This window comes from Chelonia mydas, chromosome 22, assembly GCF_015237465.2.
Source record: "Chelonia mydas isolate rCheMyd1 chromosome 22, rCheMyd1.pri.v2, whole genome shotgun sequence".
NCBI lineage: Eukaryota > Metazoa > Chordata > Testudines > Cheloniidae > Chelonia > Chelonia mydas.
The window spans coordinates 11,548,311-11,573,139 of record NC_051262.2 but is presented as its reverse complement, the minus strand read 5'-3'; the positions used below and the strand labels follow the sequence as shown (position 1 = coordinate 11,573,139).

Here is a 24,829-nt window from a genome sequence, read left to right as displayed (position 1 = left end):
CTCAATTAAAATGTTTTTTGGAAGAGGTCATCTGCTCTTTAATGCCCTGTCCTAGAACCGTGTTCGAATAGAATGTTAAAAAATCCTAGAACCTGTAAGCAATAGTATCCCAGCATCCTACGCTATAGCACTCTGCTAGGGCATGAATGAAATAGTCAGTGGCCTCCAAACAATGCTGTCTGTGTCACCAAACCAGCTTATTTACTACAGCAGGTCACTCTGCCGATGGGTCTCAGATTTTTAAGGCCAGGCGGGAGCACTATGAGAATCTAGTCTGGTCTCCCGCACAACACAGGTGAGAGGATCCTACACAGTGATTCCCTGGCAGGGGGGAAGAAATATTCTTACGCACCATCTCGCCCAATAACTTGGGGCTGAGCTAGAGCATCCCTCTTAGAGAGAGATCTCATCTCGATTTAAAGACCTTAAGTGATGAAGAATTCACCACTTCCCTTGCTAAGATGTCCCTGTGGTGGATTATTTGTGCCAGGGCTGAGCCTTGGCACCTCTGGGCTTGGTAGTTTGTAGCCCTGGCACCTCTGGGCTTGGTAGTTCGTAGCCCCGGCACCTCTGGGCTTGGTAGTTCGTAGCCCCGGCACCTCTGGGCTTGCCATGTCTGTTATGAATGTAACAATATTGCTTGAGCCATGGCATGTCTTTCAATACAGATTAAGTTCCAGGATTACCCTCCTTATTGGAAAATCATTGGCACAATGCTGGCCCCTCACTTTTTTTCTTTTGGGAGAGTGGGGGGTTGTGTGTGTGTTTTACGGGTACGTCTACACCGCAATAAAAAAAATCTGCGGCACCAGATCTCAGAGCCCAGGTCGACTGACCTCGGGCTTGTGGGGCTAACAATAGCAGTGTAGATGTTTGGGCTCAGACTGGAGCCAGGGCTCTGAGACCCATCCCCCACATGGCGTTTCAGAGGCGGGCTCCAGCCCGAGCCGGAGCATCTATTCCGCAATTTTGAGCCCGAGTCAGCTCACCCAGGCTGGCTGTAGCCACACCTCTCAGGTCTTTTATTGCAATATAGTTGGACCCTAAAAATTTCATCTCCCTCCTCGCACTCCTGGGATTTTGGCCTCTGCCTGCTCAGGGAAAGGAATCATGTTCCACCTCACTGCCCCATCTAGAGTGTACCTTTTTACTCTGTTTCTCACCTGCCAGCCACATAAGAGATTGTTGTTTCAATTGCTTTATCGGCTCTTTATCCTTTAGCCTCTGTAGACTCAATTGTAGACTATACTCTAATCATGGCTGATGCATTTTATCTTACCACTCGGTGGCTAGAATGCAGTTAAACATTCCTCAAAGTGCACACAAGTGCCTTTAAGAGAGTGGAAAAGGAAAGGGTTGGGGGGAGCGCCTTACCTCAAAGCTCTAAGTGCATATTGTTCATTGCCAATGAAATCCAGATGTTCCTTAACGAACTCTGCTGTGTTGTCCCTCTCCCCTTCATAATATGGGATGGATTTTAAAACCTGCTTCAAAGGAAGGATAGGCTAGTTCCCTCAGCAAAGAAACAATTATGCACCCATTACCATTTTACCAGCACACTAAATACACTCAAAAGGTCCTTGGCACCTTCCCCCCACCGCTACCCAAAACAACCTCAAACAGTTAAGTCCTTTAAGAATGAAACAGGCATTCTTGTCTCTCCTCTGTATACAGTGGATGGCAGATAGCTTTGTCCACTGTATAAGAATCACTATATGGAGCACGGACAGGAAAGGCCAGTTCTGACAGGGCATGATCTAACAACCATTGAACTCAGTGGGAGTCTTCCCACTGACTCCAGTGAACGATGGATCAGGCCCATAATGCTTAACGAGATCAGAAACTCCTAAAACAAGGGAGGGTGGAATTCAGCTAGCTTAGAACCTCCGCATCCTTCATGAGAGGGAAGGGGAGACGGGTATCTAGACAAAACTTGACTAAATTATCCTTCCTCTTTCCAATTAGGTGAACATCAAGCTATTTTAGAAATGTAGAACCTAAATATTGATTTAGGAGCCTACCGTAGGCAGCTGGTTTGAAAATCTTGGCCAGAGCATTTATGAAATACTATAATATGGTGGAAGAAAAGCTCTATCTAACAAAGCCAAATGCTGTATAATTAAGCCAAAGCCTATATAAGCCAAATCGTAACAGGCAGGAGCTGTTAATGCTGCCTATAGGTTGCCCGACACTTTCCGTTATAAGACCCTGTATTCAGTTGAAAGAAAAGGAGTACTTGTGGCACCTTAGCGACTAACCAATTTATTTCTGCGAATACAGACTAACACGGCTGTTACTCTGAAACCTGTATTCAGTTGCTTATACCTTTGCCAAACTTTAACCATTTAGGCTGAAATACATGATAAGCCAGTTACTGTCGTCTTAATTGATCCAACCCACATGTGGAGAGTATGGGTCTTGGTCCCCATATAATGGCTGATCCAGGTGAGAAGCTGAGTCACCTCTAGCTAAGGGAATTACTATTTTAGCTCATAAAGTCTCATGATTTTAGTTTGGAAAGCCCCGGGTTCAAACCTTGACTACAGCCCAAGTTGGGAGGGTTGTTATAAAGACTTCTCCATATTTGATTGTAAAAAAAGGGCCTTTTGTTAATTCAAGGGACATGGCCTAAGTAATCAGATTCTAGCAGTGGTTTCCAAATAATGACATGTTTTCCCCCAATTTCTCTTATCTGCACTGCACATTTGTTCTTGATAAGGATCAGTTTTATGGATTCTTGCACAATAAAAATCTTATAAGCATGACAGTCGACTCTGCCCTTATCCATCCTGACCTCTAATCCTCTAGAGGGACATTTACACTGAATCAAGATAGCTACACGCTTTATTAGTAAGGCTTATAGTTGAATTAACTCAGTAAGTGAAATACATTAACTCTGTTTCTAGGAGAAAAGTACCCCAGGGAAAGATCTGGACAACACTTCTACAGTTAATATCAACCAAAACATGGGGGACTGAATGGCCCAGGGGTCGTTCATGGGATTTATGAACTTTCAGACATCGGTTGCCAGTTTGAATCTTTTTATGTATTTCCCAGCAGTTGCAAGTCCCCAGACAGCAGCTAGTGCATGAGAAGCAAGAAGGGAAATCTACTATTCTGGTTTCAATCTCCTAGCTGGAAAACTATGAATGGAAACGACTTGAGACCTTCTCCTACTGGTGCAGCTACCATTCCTACCAGACATCTGTGGTTTACCAATAAGAGACCAAAAAGTGCCAAGTGGGAACCAAAAGCCATAAGCACATCTTTTCAGTCATCCAGGGTCACTGGTATTGTCTTCTCTAAGTAGGAACACAGACAGCTGCAGATGACTAAGTACCTGAGAATGGTTGAGCCTGCCACAGGAAAAGGGAAGATCAGCAGAAAGCAAGAGCAGAATCCTAGTCAGACTCCAGGATGGTAAGAAGGAGCTGCCAAAGATGGTGAGAAGCAGGAAGATGGGAAAGGAAGGATGGGTCAGTGGTTAGATCAGTAGCCTGTCACTTCAGAGTGCTTAATTCCCTGCTCCATCACTGACATCCTATGTGATCTTGGGGAAGTTACATAATCTCTTTGTGACTCACTTCCTCATATACGAAATGGGGATTGCCCTGCCTCACAAAGAAGGTGTCGTAAGGATAAACATATTAAATATCATGAGGTGCTCAGACACTGTGATAACAGAGGCCAAAGAAGTGTCTGAGAGAGAGGATGACAGTGATGTTGCAAATTAGCTACTAAAAGGAACATTTGACAGGTGACCATTAAAGTTCCTGGCCAAGGCTAAGAATGAACTCCATGCAGATGAGTTTTAAAAGAAAAACCCATACAGTAAATACATTTTTTTACATTAGTTGCACATTGTGCTAAGCAGGTATTTGCTGCAGTTTGGCACTGTACGTGTAACAAATGTCATATTGTAGTAATTTGCAATAGCTAGGTGCCCAAACGACATCGAAAGCTAATGGCTGTTGGTGGCCCTAACGCTCATTTGGATCTTTGAAAATCTCTCCCTTTGTCACCAGTTACTGAAACGGAGCTTAACTCTGTTAGTGAAAGTTAAAACCCTTGGTTTGTGTGTGTGGGTGGGGGAAAATAGTAAAAGAAATGTGATGCATCTTGGTTACACTAGGTTAAAACGTTATTAATAAGATGATAAGGAGCGATTTGAGTGTGCTGATTTGAATATGATTTAGACTTATTATTATAAAATTGACTACTTGTATTGCACTAGCACTTAGGAGCCCCAGGCATGGACCCGGACTCCACCGCGCTAGGTGCTGTACAAACACAAAATAAAAAGACAGGCCCTCCCTGCCACGGAGAGCTCACAATTTAAGTCTTGAGTCTTTAAGCATGCAAGTGAAAGTCTAGTGTGTGGAGTACCCTTCCTTGCATTCTGCAATGAAGATTCCAGCTCCCCCAAATACTCCCACAGTAGAAATGAAACCAAGCAATACACGCTTTAGAAGCATCCCTGATGGACAGTGTGCTGCCTGAGATATCCAGGGGGAGCTCTATCAAGTTGTTGGGGTCTCCTCATGCCCCAAGATCGTGCAAGACAACGCTGCTGAGCCAAGACATGTGGAAGAACCATAATCTAACATGCTTCTGTATTGCCCCTATGTACATCACCAAGGGCAGGCGGATGAATTCTTTGGCTGTGTGAATCACGTTGCTCTACCCAGTATTTTGTGGTGGCGTAAAGGCCTGACAGAACAGCAGCAGCGCACTGCCTCGTGGATGGCTGCGTGTTAGAGGCAGCGAGGGCACTAGGATGATAGTAGCACAATTCAGATGAAATACAGAGCTTAAAAGTGAGCCAGGCCGGAAGGAAAGGGCTGGGTTTCTGAGGCATGAGCACACTGTGCTAGCACAAAAGTAGCGGTAGGATGATTAATTGTGAAGGGCAACAGCCTTTTTCATTTCCTCTTTGCCTCTTGGCTAAGATCAGCTGTATCAGTTTAATATCTGAGCCCTTCTGCAGCCAGAAATTATATCCTATTCTTGCAGGGCCGTGGACTCCTATCTAGCTGTTCTTCATGATCTTACATCCCTGCTAAAAGGGCTCTCTCTCGTGGGTTGCTAAGGAGCAGCCACTGTTCCTACCTGATGTTATGGTCAGATGAGGAAAGAAATCATCGTGGGCAATTCTAAAATAGTGTTAATATCCAGTAATAGAACCTCACGGTATGCAAGGGGAAAGTCAATCAATATAGCAAGTACAATGAAGTTAATCACATTCTCTCCCTCTTAACATAGGAGGAGAGTATGCCTCACTCCAGGGATTTTTTAAGCGCCTCACTCCAGGGATTTTTTCAAACAAGCTAGAGATGGAAAAAATATCTTAGGTCACCAAACGCATCTCTTTGCCAGGGTGGAATTGCTCCTACATTATCATCAACCATTATCATCAACCATATCAACTTATTTGCATTTAGGTCCTGATCCAACTCCCATTGAAGCCAATGGAAAGACGTGATCGATTTCCTTGGGAACTGGATAACGTTCCTTTAGTCCTTACACCCGCTAAATGCCATAGCATGCTAAGAGGCTGTATCCAGAACTCCCTGTGGAATTCGAGGGGGGAGTTTTGCATTAATAAAAGCACAACAAAAACAAACAGAGGGCAGTGTACAGACCTAGGCCCAGATCCTCAGATGTCTTTAGGCTCCTAACTCCCTTGAAATCAATGGTACCTAAACACCTTTGAGAATGGGGCCCTAACTCCTTATTCCCTTCAACGCTTTCCTATCACAGGACTCTGCTTTCAAGCAGCATAACAGGATCCTCTGCGTTTCCATTTCTTCCAGAGCAGCAGCGTCCTTCCCCCTGCACTGCTCAGCTGTGGCACGCAGGTAATAACCATGATGAAAAACTATACGTGTGCCAGTTCACTAGGCTAGCAAGTCACAAAAGCAGAAAGCACATTGATTTCTGCTGGGCAGCCTTGGCCTAATTCTATTTTGATACAAATGTTCTAGCCTTCAAATTATATATCGTTAATGGGTAAAAAAGGAAGGAGTGGTCTTAACTCATGGAGTAATTTTATCCATGTGGGTGAGCAGCACACACATTGACAGATCCAACCCATGGTGGATCTTCTGCTTTGGCTGTAAAAGCTTTCATCAGTAGACAGCCGTTTAGCGATTCATATGGTATTATCTGGTGATAACAGGCTAGTGCCTAGAGAAGAAGTATTCAGGTCTCCTTTAGCAATACTCAGCACCCTCCCTAGCAGACTCAGTAGAAAGGTTAAGGCAGGGGCTCTCAACCTTTCCAGACTACTGTACCCCTTTCAGGAGTCTGATTTGTCTTGCATACCCCAAGTTTCACCTCACTTAAAAACTACTGACTTACAAAAATCACACACAAAATACAAAAATGTCACAGCATAGTGTTACTGAAAAATGGCTTGCTTTCTCCTTTTTACCACATAATTATAAAATAAGTCAACTGGAATATACACATTGTACTTACATTTCAGTGTATAGTATATAAAGCAGTATAAACAAGTCATTGTATGACATTTTAGTTTGTACTGACTTCACTAGGGCTTTTGATGTAGCCTGTTGTAAAACTAGGCAAATATCTAGATGAGCTGATGTACCCCCCGGAAGACCTCTCTGTACCCCTGGTTAAGAACCACTGGGCTAAGACATGTCTATGCTACAGCAGCACCACCATAACATAGATGCTTCCTACACTGACGGAAGGGGGTTTTCCACCGATGTAGCTAATCTTTCTCCCCAAGAGGTGGTAGCTAGGTCAACAGAAGAATTTCCCGTTGACTTAGCCGTGTCTACACTGGAGGTTAGGTCGACCTAAGTATGATGCTCAGGGTATGAAATGTTTCACAGTCTGGAGCAACATCGCCAGGTCTACCTAATTTTTAAGCGCAGACCAGACATAAGTACTGAGCGAGGCTTGTAGACTTGAGTGCCCTATTTGCATGACAAACAATGGCTCTTTTACCTTGCTATAGAGTCTTCAAATGAAACAAGGTGCATTCTAAAAATTGTGCTAACTCACACACTTCCATGGATATTTCCTGGCCCCACAGGCTCCCACAAAAAATGGTAAAGAAAATTCACGTACAAAGTAAACTGTGCTAAGAATAACACGGTACGGCTGACTTAAAAACTGCCAGAAAATGTAGAGTTATCACTGCAACTTTAATTTAGCCCATCAAGTTTCATCATGTATATGGCTGATATTCTATTCCCTAAAGAGCCTCTAACTCACTGCATTCCCTTCCATCTTTGAGAAAATGCATTATCTAGGACCTCTTTAGTTATGGTATAGTTCAAACATCTTGTTATTTTAATAATTTATTATGCGTTTGGGGTTTGGCTTAGTGTAAAGAGAAAACTGTCCCATGAGTGGGTTCTCTCATTAGCAATTTCTACTTGAATTCCAGAAGGAATACTGAACTACATTTGTGGCTAGAGTAACTGAGCTTTGGTAAAACAACTTACACTAAAAAAAAATGCCAGTATGATGAACTTCTCAAGGAAGACTTTCTGAGTAGCACAAATACAGGCCGTATTGAAAAAAATGTCATCTGCATAATAAACACATCATGTCCAGGCTATTATCAACATACAATATAAATGGCTGCACAGAGAATGACCCCAAGCTTTCAAACGCTTATGCATATTCTTAGCTTTAGCTGTGTGAGTAAAATTATAACTGTTTAGAAGATCAGGGCCAATGTTTGCAGATGCTCTGGCCCTAAACAGGAGTCAATTTTGACCGGAAATATTCTCATAATTTAATAGTCTATTTGTTTTATACCATCAGACTCTTTTCATTAACTACCACATGTAAGAAGCTACTTTGGTATGAACTAAATTAAACCACTTCATTTGCATCTCCTTGCTTAGCTGAATAAATAAACATACGTGGAGAACAAATGTGATTGAGATGAGAGGATTGTGCCCTCATTAAGTATTTTATCATTCAAAATCTTCCAAGATTTTGCACAAGTCACTTGTAGGCATCCACAGACCAAGTCGGGGGTGACAGGCGTGCGGAGTGGAAAGGGGACATGTACCCTTCACAACACGTTTGTGATCCGAGGTCAACTGATTCAAATCTAAATAAGAAACCCACCCCAAATACAGCCAGAGAGGTTTGAACTGTGAATTAATTGAAAAAATTAGCCTTCAAATCTTTATACTAAAATTTTTTTTTTTTTTTTTTTAAAGACCTGCTGCCGCCATGGACCATCCTGAGGTGTTTAAAAAAAAATAAATCATTCTTCCATTAAAGACTTAATGGCCACGTTTTCAAAAGTGGGGAGATTTGGTGCTCAGTATTATTAGGCCAGAGTAGCCTTTGAAATTAAAGGTAGGACACAGTGTAACCTAAGCAGCAATTTTCTCACAGTCTGCATTTGTTCTTGGTGCAGATTTAAGAGATTCTTGCTTTCTTCTTCCCTCACATTTCTTCTGTTCCAGTTTCTCCATTTGTGGATTGGTCCTAGGAATATATTGCAGAGGAAAGGTATTTCCAAAGAGGTGGCTTTTGTCTTTAGCCCCAGATATACCAAGGTCAAGCTCCTTCTAATTTCCTTCTTGTAAGGTGCTCCCCAGCTCAGGTTCCACCACTATAAACCTTCTAGCCTCAGCTTCATGACTTACATTTATCATGCCATCTTTATGCTGTATGTGTCTTGGAGCAGTGTGAATGGCTTGGCATTCCTTGCGGTAGATTGGAACATCCCCATCATGTGGGTAGGGAGGTGATGTGTTTCTACCTGCCTTTGTTGGTTAAGAGATGTACTGCACCAGCTTCAGATGTGGTCACATGGCCTCTACCTTTGCTCACAAAGTGTAGACTCTGAAACAATACGACTTGCCATCCTCCCCTCCAAAATGACTGTCGTGTGCAGTAAAATTTTAGATGCAGGCAATCTGAAACCGGTGCGTGCCTAAAAATATTGCACTTGCAGTTTCACGTGGGTAATCAATCTTTTGCTGGTGCAAATAACACTTGTAATTTATATGGCATTTAGTTCTCAAAATGCTTTTCAAACATTTTGTAATAAAGCCTCACAAAATCCCTGCTTGATGGGCACGTTACCCCCGTTTCATAGACAGGGAAAAGTTAACGCAAAGAAAGCTCCACCGCAACTTTTTGAGCGGCCTCTGATTCGCGATCTCGTTTTTGCATACTCAGCTGTAGATATCTTGGGCATGATCTGCAGAGATGCCATGCATCCATCGCTCCAGCTGAGTTCAGGTGGAGTTGTCAATGCTCAGGGCTTATGAAAATCAGGTACAAGATGTCTCAAGTTAGCCCTCCCCCCAGCGAAGACAACCAACACCAGTGATTGTCTAGGACAGGGGTGGCCAACCTGAGCTGGAGAAGGAGCCAGAATTTACCAATGTACATTGCCAGAGAGCCACAGTAAAACCTCAGCAGCCCCCCATCAGCTCCCGCCCCCACTCCCCGCGCCTCCCACCCACTGTCAGCTCCGCAGATCCGCGCCGTGCCCCTTCTCTCCCGATCAGCTGTTTCGTGGCGTGCAGGAGGCCCCGGGGGAGAGGGGGAGGAGTGAGGGCCCAGCAGGAAGGGGTGGAGTGGGGGCAGGGCCTGTGGCAGAGCCAGGGGTTGAGTAGTGAGCACCCCCCGGCACATTGGAAAGTTGGCGCTTGTAGCTCCAGTCCTGGAGTCGGTGCCTGTGCAAGGAGCTGCATATTAACTTCTGAAGAGCCACATGGGGCTCCGGAGCCACAGGTTGGCCACCCCTGATCTCTGATCATTTTGACCTAAGACATGACCACAAAGCCACCCATCTGGTGTCCACACTCACTTGTCTTCTTAAGGAAAGGAGTACTTGTGGCACCTTAGAGTACCGATGAAGTGAGCTGTAGCTCACGAAAGCTTATGCTCAAATAAATTGGTTAGTCTCTAAGGTGCCACAAGTCCTCCTGTTCTTTTTGCGGATGCAGACTAACATGGCTGCTACTCTGAAACCTGTCGTCTTCTTAAACCATTCTTCAGTTAAACCAGGATGGTGTAAGATTGTAAGTGGTAGGGGGAGAAAGCTGACTTATTCTAGCTCGGTGTAGCACCTTGCATGCTTTTGGGGGCTCTATAAACTAAACTGTATTTAGATAATTACCACCTCACAAATGCAAAAAGCTTGCACTAGTGCAAACACAGAGGTTACTTTTGAAAGTGCACGCAGATGCTGCAGTGATAGGTGGCAGTATAAAACCCCGAGACAGAAAGGCCCAGATGTTATGGTCCATCTGCATCCAGACCCCTTTTCAAATGCACCCGAGTTTGCGGTGCACGTGGGATGCTTTATTACTCCCGCAAATGCAGACCTTGCGGCCTCACCGCCCTCTTAAGCGAACACACTGCCCGTTCCAGCTCATGCCTTGAAAACAGATTTAAAAAATCTCCAAGAAGCTCGTAGCTAGGATTTCGGGGAGAAGGGGGAAGAGGTCACCTGCTTGTGGGGCTGCCCTGTTTCCTCTGGGTCAGGAGAGGAAGCAAAGCAGCTTAGAGCCTGGCTACTACACGTGACTTGCAAGTCGCACCCGGGCGGCCGGTGCGAGCGAGCTCGGCGGCGCTTCCCTCCGGACCCGGCCACACGCGCCGAGCAAGGGGCGCCGCGCAGCCCCCGGAGCCGCGCGTGCAGAGCCCGGCCGCGGCTCGCGCCAGCTCGGGGGCCGCAGGGCTCGGGCCGCCGCCGCCGCGGTTGCGTCCCTCTTCCCTCCCCCCCCCCTTCCCTATTGCACATTCTCTCCTGGCGGCGGCGCCCCACTTTGCAGCAGCCCCACCAGCACCCGGGAGGAGGAGGGAGGAGGAGGAGGAACATGGCGACAGGGAGCAGCCGTGGGGAGCGGAGACTCCCCTGCCTGGCAGCCCTGCTGCTGCTCGCCTGGAGCCCCTACCCGGCCGCCGCCAGGACGCTGCGGCTGCACGGGGGGGCTGCAGCCCGGCCGCAGGACCGGGGCTTCGCGCTGCTGCAAGGAGCGGCGCTGAGCCTGGGTGACAGAGGGACGGGCAGGGCAGGCGAGAGGCTTCAGCCGCGGAGGAAGAGGAGCGCTGCGGAGCAGCAGCAAGAGCTCATTAAGGTGTACGGACAGGTGAGTAGCCTGGCAACACCCTGCGACTCCCCCGCTGCACGCTTGCCTTGCCGGGGTCCCCTCGCAGGACCCCGGGTGGCAGGCGTTCCCGGCCACGGAACCCCCCGGTTGAGAAAGGGGAGCGTCGCGTGCAATGAGGGGCATGTTGTTGTGTGCACGCCTTGCAACCCCGGCTTCCAGCGGCACTCGTTCCTTGCACCACGTTTCGCCTCCCATGGCAAAGGGGCTGCTAGGAGCGCTGTGGCTCTGTGCAGTGCTCCCCTTATAGAGCGGGGGTGTCGAGAGCAATGCATGCAGTCATTCTCCCCCACTCCTCCCGCCCGGTCGCTGGCACGCACTCTGAATATGACCGGAGCACCTTGCATCTAGGCTCTCTCACCTGTCCAAAGCACCAGACCCAACGTGCACATTCCCGGAGCTCTCCCCCCGTTTTTTCAGGAAAGGTGGCCCAGGTCACGCACAGGTCCCGTTAGAGCCAAGCGGCGTGATTCGTTGCTCCCTGGTTGGAGAACTCAGAAGTGTTTATTTTAATATTTGGTAGTTAAAACCAAACCGAGCAGAAGGGAGCATTGCATCATTCCAGTGCAAGGGAGTAAACACTGTTCTGCTTAGAACTGACTAATATTAAAATCACCCTGCATGCACCCCCTCATCAAATAATTTAAATGGCAACTCTGAACCGTTTTACTTGAGGGGGGGGGCCCTCTGGGTGCTGCAACCGAAAGGGTAAATTGCCCTCTGCCATACAGAGGTTAGGTTATCTTGTAAACAATCAGAAATAGTGCAGATGGTTTCCCCAGTTAGTGTGTCGTCTTATCAAGTAATCAGACTTCCTCTTGAGGACCTCCTTTAACCCACCCCCCCGACGGTGCTAATAAAACAATAGGTTTGGTGGATAAATTCAGGGAGGTCTGTGGTCAGGTTGTGGTATTGACAATGCCAAGGTGACATTGTATGGCCCACATGTAAACAAATCAATTAAAAAAAATCAAATTTCAGACTGAAAATTGTAAGTAGTTTGAAATCAACTGCACAGGCTCTGTTCTGACACTCGGTGCTGTGCAAATGACTTCCATTCCCTCTAAAGTGGCGGCCAGTCCCATTTTGTGTATAAATACAACGTTCACCTTTTGCCTCGAGCAAAAAGGCGTGGGTGGCCTTTCCTGTAGATGGGACATGGGCAGGCAGTTACAGGTTGAAAGTTTGGGTGCTGAAAGTTACTCAGCCTAGTAGGTGTCCTGAAATGACAGTTTTGAGAAACTGATGACAGATTTTGGAGACAGACATTCCTCCCCCTGCAGCTTGTAGCCCACAACACTCCAGCTCCTTCGCTGGCATGAAGTGTATTAGACAAGAGACTGCTTTAGGCACACGTCGCAGCAGGACTTGAAAGAAAACCTTTTGATTTTAGTCATCTAAATGTTAGCAACAGATAAAGACACGAGACTTTTACCCCTGTAAAAGAGGGTAACGTCCCCTATAGAATGATCTGCCCTTCTCTGGAAACGACGAAGGGGAAAGAGGGGATTGCATGGAAAAAATCACTCACTTGGCCTGTGAAACTATAAATGCACATCTTGATGGGGTAGAGGCATTTTATTCCGACTGAACGGAATACAAAGCACAGCTAAAATGAATGTGGCTGAGTGATTTGCACTTAGTACTTCACTTATCCCACCCTTCCGCCATAAAAGAAATCGCATCCCAAGGCGGCATTTTATATGCACCTTTCTGAAGCCACCATGCAATGGATTCAGGATCTGCCTTCCACCAACCCCGGGGGCGGCGGGGGAAGAGGGAGGAGAGAGAAAAGGAGCTTGTTTCTGAATAAAGAAAAGGAGTACTTGTGGCACCTTAGAGACTAATCAATTTATTTGAGCATAAGCTTTCGTGAGCTACAGCCCACTTCATCGGATGTCTTCAAGGTGCCACAAGTACTCCTTTTTTTTTTTGCGAATACAGACTAACACGGCTGTTACTCTGAAACCTGTTTCTGAATAGTGTTGAGAGAAAGTGGTGTGGAGATCAGAGAGTAGAAGTGTTTCACTGTAGTCTCCTAGCGCCAGTTTTGATACTGAACACGTTTCACTGCATTGACAACAGTTCGCAGAAACCCTTTTTGAGAATTGCAGGGGATCACTTTAAGCAGGGACAGGAAAGGAGTGTTGTAATGCAGCTTGCTTGGTGCCTGCTAGAGGCAGCCCTGAAGTTAACAAAGCAGCTCGTCCAATTTACAGAAGGCCTCACTACATTAAGTTATTCAAGCGATGGCCTTTACTTGAACTTGGTTCTGAACCCCGTGTTAGCTCAAGGCTGCTCAGGGGAAGTGTAACTAGCCATCATTGAGCAATGTTTTGCTTCATGCTTCAGTCTGGGTTTTGCCACATAAAGAAGTCTAGTTTCCCCACACATTCTGACCCTTAATGCCATTTCAGTTCATCACATCTTACAGATTTTTTTGCTGATATCCTGAAGGGAGAATCCGGTAAAGCAGCAAGATGTGGAATGGGATCTACTGATCCATCCCATTTGAAATAGAGGATATAGACTCTTTGGCACAGTAAGAGCTGCTTTAATGGTGAAGCAGGAAACGAGCAGGTTGGGGAAAGGCTGCTCTGAGGTCATTTCTCCGAACGCCTGGAGAGAGCAGTTCCTACACATCTGACACAATGCTTGTTGGCTTCCCTGACACTTACTGCATTTGAGAGAGCATAATGAGGTCATTTGCAGAGAACCTGACACTCACTCTCGCTTTTGGTACCACTATTCTATCAATTCCCACTCAGCCTCCAGTGGCTTTCATTCAACCCTCCTGAACAGCTCAGGTGGAAAGTTTTGGCAGCAGTCTGCAACATCAGAGATTGAATAAAACCGACCACAGTAATTCCATTGCCAACCAGACCAGGACAAATGGGAAGCAGCAGTAGGAGTAAAACATCAAAGTTCCACTTTATTTGGCCTTTTCTTGTTGCCTTTGATTTTCAAAGAGCGCTTTCCCTGGAGAACTGAGTCACTCTTTCTAACAGCATGATACGTTGTTTTGAGGCTTGAGTTTTAACCTCTTGTCCTTCCACTGCTACAGAACAAGCTATGAGAAATCTAAGGCCCAGGTTCCAGATAGCAGAGGGTGAATGTCAGTTTGAAACTTCATTGCAGAAAGAAGTTTCCGGTACCATCTTGTAGTTTTTAACTATGGCATTTTTTCTTTTTTAAAGTGTCCTGTCCCCTGTTACTTACTCAAACAGAGGGAAAGGACGAGCTTGGTGATTAGGCAAGGGACATTCTAGAACTGGCTACCCCTGAAGTACTGTCAAATGCACCAACGTAAAGGAACCCCTCTCCTTTTGTCACAGGTGTTTCTCGTAACAATAGTAGGAAAAGATTCAGACAGAAGGGCAATTTTAGAAAGGGTCAGCATCAGCTTTAGACTCCAGCTGAGTGAAGTACCTTGGATAGATCAGCCCAAGACTGCTACAGTCAGCAAGACAAAGGAAACATACTGCCCAGCTTCGATTCACAGTACCTTCTAACAGCTGCATATCGGGCAAAATCTCATGGAGGCCCCATCCAGCAATAAGGTCTTGCTAAGAGTCTGCTTGTCCATTGGTTCCTTTTGACTTGAACAAAAGCAGATGGGCAGCGTGATTTTTGGGGGATACATTGACTAAAAGCCCAATGTGACAGACACACGATTTGGGGCCTTTGCTAGTGGTCACGTCAGCTCTCATATCCCCATTTTGTTTCTCCAATAAGAAGTCCAGCTCTGCGTGTCCCCCTCAGCCCTCTCCAAATAGGAGATAGAGAACCTGAACGAAAATGCAATACTAAGCACTTCTCAGCTCCTCAGGGTTCTTTACAAACCTAATCCTGGCTCTGCAAAATCTTGGACAAATCGCTAATCCTTTGATTTCCCCCCCCCTCTGTAGCTAGGGGTTAGTACTTCCTATCTCAAAGGGAATGCTGCAGTTAAGGGTTTGTAGAGTCCCTGGCTCCTAGTTGTGTGTCTGGGGATCATCAGGGAGCCAGAGACAGGAAATGAAAGACCTAAAGCTGGGGGGCTCTATGAGACCAGGGTATAGCTTACCTAGCGCTAGGTGCTTTAAGATCATTCCCTGTTCCAGAGAGCCAACAAGATGGGTGGCAAGGACGGGGAACTTTCCCTCTCAGCTGTCATTTGGCTTAATGTGCAAGCTTAAGGAATTATAACATTCCTTTTCTCCCCCACTGCATTAAGCAACAGTTCCCTGGATGGTTTCGGGAGCCAGTTTTCAGAAGCACTGAGCACCCATAGCTTAACTCAGTAGGAGCTGCAGGTGCTCAGCGCCTCTGGAAGTCAGGCCCTGCATCAGAGACGTACAACGTATTTAACTTAGTGCTATGCTCCAGGTCAGATTATCGGGAGCCTTCTGTCTTCCCTTTGCGCCCCTTTTCTCCATCTGGCTCTTGCTTATTCTAAGGCATCGGCTGCTGTGTTTCAGCCTCACAAGCTGCGAGCTCGACTCAGGAGACTCGGTTTCAAGATAAGAGTGGTTTTTGCTCATGGGCGCAATTGAAACGAATCAACACAGCGCCATCCTGGGTTCTGCTCAGAGCTCCATGCAGCCTGGCGAGACGTGCCTACGGTTCTGAAGGTTGCTCTTTCGACACCTGCACTGCTGGGGGTGCATCAGCAACTTGGTTGCCTCTGGATAGCCCCTTCCCTGCTGAAGGCATCATCAAGTGGTTGGACTCAAGACGTTAGTTGTTGTTAACCTGTCTGCAGCTGCTCCTTTCCTGTCTAACAGTTCCAGTGCTTTTAACTCCGTGCTTCCTTACAACAATAGCACCCCTACACCCAGAGAATCCTGAAAGAGCCATTCGCAGCCCGCTGTCACAGATCTCTGTTGGCATCCAGAGCACATTTCAGCCACCTGAAAAACTTCCTGGGACACCCCAGATGTGTCCCCCTTAGGAATAAGGGGAATTCCATTCCTAGTGTATATTATTGTGTGTGCAAGGGGGAGAACAGAGATCCCCACTGTCATTGCATGGCTTACCTCTTCTCTGGACTAGCTTTTCTCCACCGCCGTGGAATTCAGTATCTGAATCCGCTTCGTGCCGTAGCCAGCTTGGAAGAGGAACCGATGAACCAGCACAAGCGAGATCTCAGTGGCTGTCTCCCAACTCTGATGGAAACAAAGGAAATGGACACGTTAAGGAGTGGAATTTCTACAGCCTTGCTCCTAGTTTAAAGCGATGAAGCGGTGTGTAAAAATTCGACCCTTCTTTGTCCACACACAGACCTCCCTCATCCAGGCCTCATCTCCTGCCTCAGTTTTTGCAGCCTCCTCCGCACTGGCTTCTGACACCCATGCCATCCTCCCCACTCCAGTTCAGACAAACTAGAGCAGTTAAAAGCCTTGCTCATTGACCCCACGTTAAACCCCTTTTGAAACCAGCCACTGACTTTCTCCGCCACATCAAGTTCAGATTCTTGCTGTTGCTGTCAAGGCCATGTGTAATTCTGCCCCTTAAAGACTACTTTACTACCCCCCTTGTGTTGGTGCTCCAGCCCTCTTCACTCTGCCAATAACAGCAGCCTCGATTCCCACTCAAGGGCTATGCATGGAGCATCGTCCCCAAAGGGGTCTGCAAAGCCCTTTTGCATTTATGTTAAACAAAAGAAATGTCAGTAATAAATTGTAGGCCTATCGTCACCTCAGTAACCTTTCCTCTTAATGCATGTTCTTTGGGGGCAGAGACCGTCTCGTCCTTGTGTTTGCATAACACCTACTGCACTGAGCCCTACTGCAACCTACATTATATTACAATGTAGTAGGTCCCTACAAAGAAACTCAGTCTGGGTCTTCAAGGTTTTAATTTGCCAAGGCTGGTGAGAAAAATCATTTGAGTCCCCCTGCACCCCACATCCAATAAATAATATCCAGCTGGCTTTTTAAAGAATATTTTTAGCTGGGTTATGTAGCACACTCGCCCATTGCAAAGCACTGTCAGAAATATCAGATTGATAGGTTTCATCCGGGGGTGGCGGTGGGGGTGGTGGGGGAGAAGAACAGAGGTAAAGTAACTTGCTGAAGGCCATGCTGCAGTTCAGCTGCAGAGCTAAGGTTAGATTTTCAGAGTCCCAGGCTGGTACCCCATGCTCAATTTGCTTCACTGTATTTTGTTTTGTTTTCAACTTGATCTCATTTGAGGATTGCCAGATCACATTTTGTTAATTTGTTTAAGGGGCAAATAGCCCAGCATCTGTGGGAACAAACCTTTTCTGGGGACTGATCTGATTGTGAGAGGGAAGAGGGGGAGAGAGGAGGTTTGGTGATGTGGACAGAGAACATTCTATTTTTGAAGAGTATAGAAATCTGCTTGGCAGGGCAAATTCCATCTTATGTGAATGCAGAAATCAATTTCACTACATTTGAAATGAACCATACTTAATTTTGACCTAATTTGCCAGCCCATCAATAATTGTCCTTCCAAGAACAGAGTTTAACCTTCTAGCATCCAGCTTTTGTGCTGGGTGTTTGTTGGTGTCTAATACAAATGATAATTAAACAACCCTTGAGCATTAGGTAGCCAGTCTGGATTGTCAAAGTAACTTTTGTTTGGTTCAGACAAGCTTACTTGTAGCAATACAGAAAATCAGCCAAAAGCTCCATTTTCTCCCATTCATTCCCAAAAATCATAGCAGTACCCAGCTGATATAAATCAGTTGGTTAACAAAAGCATCCAGTATCATCCCCCACACACCCTGCATACAGATGGTGCAATAAAGGCACAAAAGTGAAGTGATTTATGCAAGGGCACATAAGAATGGGCACTCTGGGTCAGACCTATGGGCTATCTAGCACAGTATCTTGTCTCCGACAGTAGCCAGTACCAGAGCTTCATGGGGAGTGTACAGAACAGGGCAATTTCGTAGATATCTATCCCTATCTTCCCCTCCTGGCTGCAGGCGGTTTAGGGTCATCCCAAGCATAGGGTTACATCCCTGACCATCTTGGCTAATAGCCTTGATGGACCTATCCTCCATGAACTTTAGTTCTTTTTTGAATCCAGTTACACTTTTGGCCCTCAACATCCCATGGCAACAATTTCCACAGGTTAATTGTGCATTGTGTGAAGAAGTACTTCTTACTTGTTTTAAACTTGCTGCCTGTTAACTTCATGATGTGATCCCCGATTTACATAAGGACGGCCATACTGGGTCAGACCAAAGGTCCATCCAGCCCAGTATCCTGTCTGCTGACAGTGGCCAATGCCAGGTGCCCCAGAGGGAGTGAACCTAACAGGTAATGATCTAGTGATCTTTCTCCTGCCATCCATCTCCACCCTTTAACAAGCAGAGGCTAGGGACACCATTCCTTACCTATCCTGAATAATAGCCATAAATGGACTTATTAACCTCCACGAATTTATCCAGTTCTCTTTTAAACTCTGTTATAGTCCTAACCTTCACAACCTCCTCAGGCAAGGAGTTCCACAGGTTGACTGTGTGCTGTGTGAAGAGGAACTTCCTTTTATTTGTTTAAACCTGCTGCCCATTAAGCATTGTGCAAAAGGGAAAATAATAAATAGGGTAAATAGCACTCAGGAGACCAGGGGCAAAGACAGGACTGCAACCCAAGTCTATTAAGTCCTAGTCCACGGATCTATCCACTGGACAACACTGCCTCTTATAAACTTGACCATACCATTGCAGCTAGCTCTATAACTTTCTGCATTTACATTCTGTCCTCACCAGTAGGATTTTGGTGGGAAGAGGTGGTCTTATCTCTGTCTCTGATGCTTGCTTTATGCTGAAACTTGGCAGGCGAGATGTTTACCTGGAAACAGTGTTCCGTCACAGTGTTTCTACTGTTCCAGTTAAAGCAGGTGGGGAGAAGTATTCAAGGTTTCATTGTATTTTTGTTATGCAACAGCAGGTTTCAGCGTTTATCGTTTGGCTGGCATTCGGGCACATTCTGCTCTTATTTATACTGGGGTAAGTCAGCAGTAATGCTGGTGTAATCAGTGGCATTACTCTAGCTGCACAGTTTGACCCTGTGTCCTTCAGCCAAAGCGCTTAGTAAAACATTTAGCTACAATCTTAACCGAGAGGTCACAGCCCCCTAGCGTGGTGGCTGTTACATCTAATGCTTTCTATGGAGCCATCTCTAGAATACACTGACCTCAGCAGAGCCTTAACTTTCCCTGCTCCCATAACTGAAGCCCCCTTATATTCCCTGGGATTGCACCAACTCCCTCTCTGCTCCTGGAGACTCCACTCTTGCTGAGTAACTGAGGGCCCCAGGAGCATTGCTTCAATTTCTGGGAGCTGAATTCCAACAGGGTGCTGCTTCCACCTCTCTAAGCTGAGGACCCAGATTATCCTAAGCTTTGTAAAAGCCCAATGTTTCAGAGTCCACACACCTTAAAAAGGGGTTGGTAGAGGAGGTTTCTTGACAGCAGAGATGTTAGGAGCAAGGAGAAAACCCGGGACTTCACTGTAAAAGGATGAGGCTAGCCTACTAGTTCTTTGAAACGAATCATCCATGTTTCATAACCAGGCACACGAGTGTTTTCAACCCCAGCGCCACAAGAAGTGATGCACGCTGGCAGGGATAGAAAGAGATGCTCGGAAGCAAAGCAGAAGGTACCGTGGTGGAGGTGATAGGGAACGTGACATGCAAAGGCACTAGCATGGAGACGACATTCAAGTTCTCACTCCATCTTAATGCATCCACGGTGCCAAGATGGTGCAGAACTCTCAGGAGTGAGCAGGAGGAAGAGGGCGGTGTGGTATTTACCTACCAGACTTAATGCATGACTTGCATTAAAGGACAAGTAGAAGAGGGTTAGGATGGCCTTGCCTTAAAGCCCCATTGCTTTTGTCAATACATGTCATAGCATAGTTTCCCTTCTGACCCACTAGAGAGTAGCACACAAGGAAATTGCACAACTTTCTCAGAAGGCTGTTCGAAGGTCTCCTAACTAAGCTTTTTAAAGCATTAACTTGTTTTCTACAAGGTTTTCTCTTGGGATTCCTTCTTCACCAATCAAGTTTGAGATATCTCGGGTAACTGCTTAAATATTTGAGGAGGAGCATAGTAGAGTGAATATTCCTGTTACGATGTTGTGAGTATTTTTAAAGGGACATAGAAATCTTGTCAGTGGACAGCTGGAAGTCTAGTCAGTTTCAGATACTGCACTTGCCCTGCCTAAAACCACAGTCTGCTTTTGAGCCTCTCTCACCTGCTGTTGGCCTATGAAAGGTCCACAGAGATGGGAAACAAGGAGAGGACTCTACAGAGTGTTGCCAAATGACTTAAGTAAATAAACTGAACAGAATTTTTTTTTTTTTTTTTTTAAATATGAGACACTACTTTTAACAAAGTTAAATGCTTCAGACCAATGATTTTAAGTGATGGTATCCCTTTAACTTGAATGTACACAGCTGTCAGCCTTTTGAATGACTGTTTTTGTTACATTGTTTTGAAGTCTAGGAGTAACAAAATTTGTTTAAATTCCACATTTTGGAAGAGATCCATACAAGGAAGGGAGAAGATGATCAAATACTTAGACACACATTTGTGCAGTGCCGGTTGTTTGAAGTGCATAGCAGCAACCTCCAAGTACTTCTCTCTCAGAACTTTCATTAATAAAGTTGCTTGGGGGAGGGAAGCGGGGGGCCCATGCTGTTGTTGGAGTCATATAGTCAGATTGCTGATTCACAGCAGAATGAATTCACTGATGCAGATGACTGAGCCCGTTAAGAATAGCTTTAATGGCAGGTATTTGGCCACCACTGCATTTGTATGTTTTTAAGTATTATGATTTGTAATTTTTTTTTTTTTAAATTAAGTTACTGTCTCAGTCATGGCCTGGAGAAACTCTATAGCATTAGGGGAGGGGGCTCAATCTATTGAGTCCTGCTGCTGAGATCCTTAGCAAAGGGGCTGGTCAGTGTCAGCTGTGGTGGGGACACTTGCCCTCAGATTAGATTAAGTTCATCAGTTTATTTCAGAACAGCACCTGTTTAATTAGATGAGTGCAAACCCCCATACTGGGCACACTGGTTCAGCATCCACACAAAATTGCACTCATTTAACTTCGGTATACAAATGATATTTTAGTTAAATAGGTACAACTGTGTGTGCAGAGCAGCCTCACAACAGCTACACAGCCTGGTAGTAACTTTTAAGGGTATAAAATGTGTTTAAACAGCAGCATTTTTGTAGTTGTTGGAAGTGCTAAAATATGAAGGTAGAGGGTTGTTGAATCACAGCAAACCTTCTCCCCTCTCCCATTATTGCAAACCTTCTCCCCTCCTGAGCCAAGCTAAATAGATCAGAATCTAGCTTTGCTCATCTGTGTAGATATCTGCATTAGAATGCTGGGTGCCAGAGAATATTACCCCTTTCACAGAAAGAAACAAAATGCGGGAGCAGTAAAGATGCCCAGTGGCTGTTTCCCCAGGCTAGTCTGTTGGTCTACATTAGCAATTACCTGCTTGTGATTCTGCAAAGGACAGTGCTTGTAGGTGGAGCTGCTGGGGTGGACATCTTGTTGCTTCAGCTAAGCAGTGGTTCCATTAAGGAGAAAATACTTAAATACAAAAAAAAATAAAACTGGAAGAGACCTAGTAGCAAAATGCTAAGCTACAAATACAGGAAAATCTTCACTGCATTTTGACTTGATTTTTCCCTTCTGAACTTTTCAGTAGCTTCTGTATTAGCGGGACAACAATTAGAATTTCATGCAGATTTCATACCTACTTAATCACTTGGCAAAGACCAAAACACATCTCCATTAAGTGGAACTGATGCAAATACTGTCTCAATTAAACAGCAGACTTTGCCATTCCCTCTCATTAGGCTAAATCAGTTCCTGGGGAGATTTTCCCCAGTTAAGCAGAGCACTGTGCACTCTGGCATGTGGAGAGTTGCCAAGATTTAAAAGGTTTTTAAGGAAGGCACCCCGGGGCCAGGAGAGTTAGATTGTTAGGTTCTAGGATAACATAAACCTTCCTTTACAGTTCACTTTACATAAAACATTCAGGTGATAAGCATCAGACATTACCAACCTGGGGCATAACTTAGACCAGCAAACCAAAGAAACAAGGCTCAGAGTCCCATTACTAATCCCTACAGCCATTCAGTTCCTAGTAGTTTCCCCCCCAGGATCATAAGACTGTACAGCAACAGACTGGAGTCTCTTCAGGGAGGATCAGAGGAATAAAAGCAGAGGCAGAGAGAATTCCTAATTCTGGGTCACGCTTCACAGGAAGCTTGAGAATGAAAAAGGGAAAGCCCTTTTGCTGGATTCCCTACCTAATAGCTCAAAGAGCCTACATACTAACTAACCCCCTAAGACTCTTACGATCCTTCTCAGAAAAACTTTACCAAGTGGCAGTTTAGCCTCTATATAAAGACTCAACCTTAAACAGGCTTGTTAAAGGTAACACGGTCACCTGGGGGCTGATTGGCTGATGTTCCTAATAAAACTCAGCTGTCTTCCTTCTCCTCCCAAACACAGTCCCCTCTCCCACTCCATTCCTCAGGAGTTTGGCCTAGAGCCTAAGGGATTTAGGCACCTAACTTCCATAGGTGTCTTGGGCAAGATATATGACCTAGCATCATTTGAAAGAACCAAGGAGGTTTGTTCCTGTGTGTACAGCAGGGTGAGATGCGCCCACACCACAGGCTACCACGTGCTATCACAGTCTTGGGTTCATCCAAATTTTCCCCAGTATAAAGAAAAGGAAACAGAAAATGCAACTGTAAATATGATAAAGGGGAATCAAGTTGGGGCCAGAACATTTTCAGTGGAGGGGCTTCAGGTAGGGAACACACTCCCAGAGGAGATCAGGTGCATCCAGAATCTGACTGTCTTTAGGGAACGCTGCAAAACTGACCTCTTCAGAAAGGGCTTTTGGCCATAAGAATGACACACCATTGACAGCCTCCCTAAATCCCTTCCAACAACCAATTAAAAAAAAGAGGAAATCCATAAAATCTATCCCCCAAACAGAAAACCAAACTACCCTATCCCCAGAGTTGTGACCCCAAAAGGGAGAAATGCCACAAAATCCATGAAATTCACTAGGGACTTCAATAGGTGTTGTTGATTTTGAGTGGCAAGTGCCCTGATACTGCAGTGATGGTTGGTGGTGGACTTTTTTGGCTTTTTTGTTTAATCCCACAAGTTTTCCATAATGGCCCAGTGTGGAGGAGGCTTTTGGGAATTCATAGCAGGCTAAAGCAAAACCTCTGATCCAAACCCTTGAGAATGTTGGGGTGCATGAGAGCCCCACTTTTAAACTTGGCATCATTTAGTAGCAAAAAACCCCATTGTGCCTCCCAAATGTTCCTCATCCCGTGGCATGTTGCTTATTTCAGATTTGATGTCCCCTCCCTTTTGCTGCTGAAAATTATTGCGATTGCAAATAAAGCAGCGTGGAACTAAGGGGCCAGAGAGAGCTATTTATGCTACAGGAGGGAAGCCTGCATTTCAGGTTTCCTGCAATCATAAGGTGTGGGTTTTTTTTGTTTTTTTTTTTGGGTGTCCCTCGTTTTGGGTCTCTTCCACATGTTTGGGCTTTGGCAGGTTGAGAGTTGTGCTGCCAGAATTATCTAGTGCCTGGCTTTTGCCTGCTTGGTGTGTGCACCGTAGACCCTCACGCTCACAGTAGCCTTGTTGGTGCTAGTCATTGACTGAGACAATAGTTGATGTAAGTCCGTGTGGCAGAATCGGGCCCATTGTTGTTGCTAGCCCTGTACAAATATTAATCCATACAACACCCCTGTGAGATAGGTATTATTACCTTCCTTGTACAGCGTGGGGAAACTGAGGCACAGAACTGTGATGAATTTAAAGTCCAGGGGCACCCATTGAGTCACTGGCACAGCTGGGCTTAGACCTCACAAATTCTGAGCACTCCCCCGCACACTCGACCACCCCCAGCTCTTTTATTCATTAGAAGCTGTGCGAGGCTGGTGCTTGCTTTATTTGCTGACCTACAATCTCCTCAGCATTTGCTGACACGTTGCTTTGGCTCATCTCGCCTGTGTCAGGGGGTTTCTCTTACTGACAGGCAGTGACTCAGCGAGGGTGCACCAGGGAGTTGGTCACGTGACCCCATGGGCTGCTGCTGCCAGGTCATAGGAACATTTTCATTTTCCCTTTTCTTTTCTTGCATGTAGCAGTTACATAAGTGCAGTTTTTATTTCATTCCCTTTTTCCCAGCAGCGCTCTCAGGAGAATGGCTTTGTGTTTTAAAGGCTTATTTTCCTATTGCTAGAAGATTCTCCAAAAGCCTTAACACAGGCTGCAGTCCTATGGTGGACAGGGGGAGCTTTCCCATAGTAAAGAGTGCGAGGAAGGCTTGCAAATTTGGCCCTGCATTTTTTACAGGGCCCCCAACTCCCTGAGCCTGCGAGCCTGCGTCTCCAGTCCCTGCAGCGCCTGTGACCATGCACAGGTGCAGAATGGATGTAAAATGCAAATCTGAATGGTAACCATTCACACTCACTTCACACTGCTGTAAATGACTGCACAGGGTGGGTAACTAGGCCCCTTCAATCAATCTGAGGCCTTATCTACACTCAAAACATGTACCAGTTTAGTTAAACTGGATTAAACTGCTATATGGACACTCTTATTTCAGCTAAAGCATGTGTTATTAGGGTTCCAGTCCAACAAGGCACTTAAACTTTAAGTATGGGTGTTATCTGCTAGGCATA

General features: G+C 45.7%; 1 protein-coding gene and 1 long non-coding RNA gene across 3 annotated transcripts in view; one reads left to right on the top strand and one right to left on the bottom strand.

The window, feature by feature from the left end:
- Positions 1–1,381: 1,381 nt before the first annotated feature.
- Positions 1,382–22,589, bottom strand: LOC122463528. 2 transcript variants are annotated; one of them, XR_006286974.1, is made up of 4 exons: positions 22,171–22,589; positions 21,594–21,692; positions 16,145–16,273; positions 1,382–1,484 (listed from the first exon to the last, which is right to left on the bottom strand). It is a non-coding gene; the product is annotated as an uncharacterized LOC122463528 (long non-coding RNA). The 2 variants fall into 2 exon arrangements; XR_006286973.1 differs by lacking the exon at positions 1,382–1,484 and adding an exon at positions 13,984–14,914.
- Positions 10,635–24,829, top strand: part of SORL1 (sortilin related receptor 1) — a 100,003-nt gene continuing 85,808 nt past the window's right edge. Inside the window, 1 exon segment of the mRNA XM_037882205.2 lies at positions 10,635–11,108. Coding sequence (XP_037738133.1) covers positions 10,836–11,108 — 273 coding nt within the window. The 5' untranslated portion in view covers positions 10,635–10,835.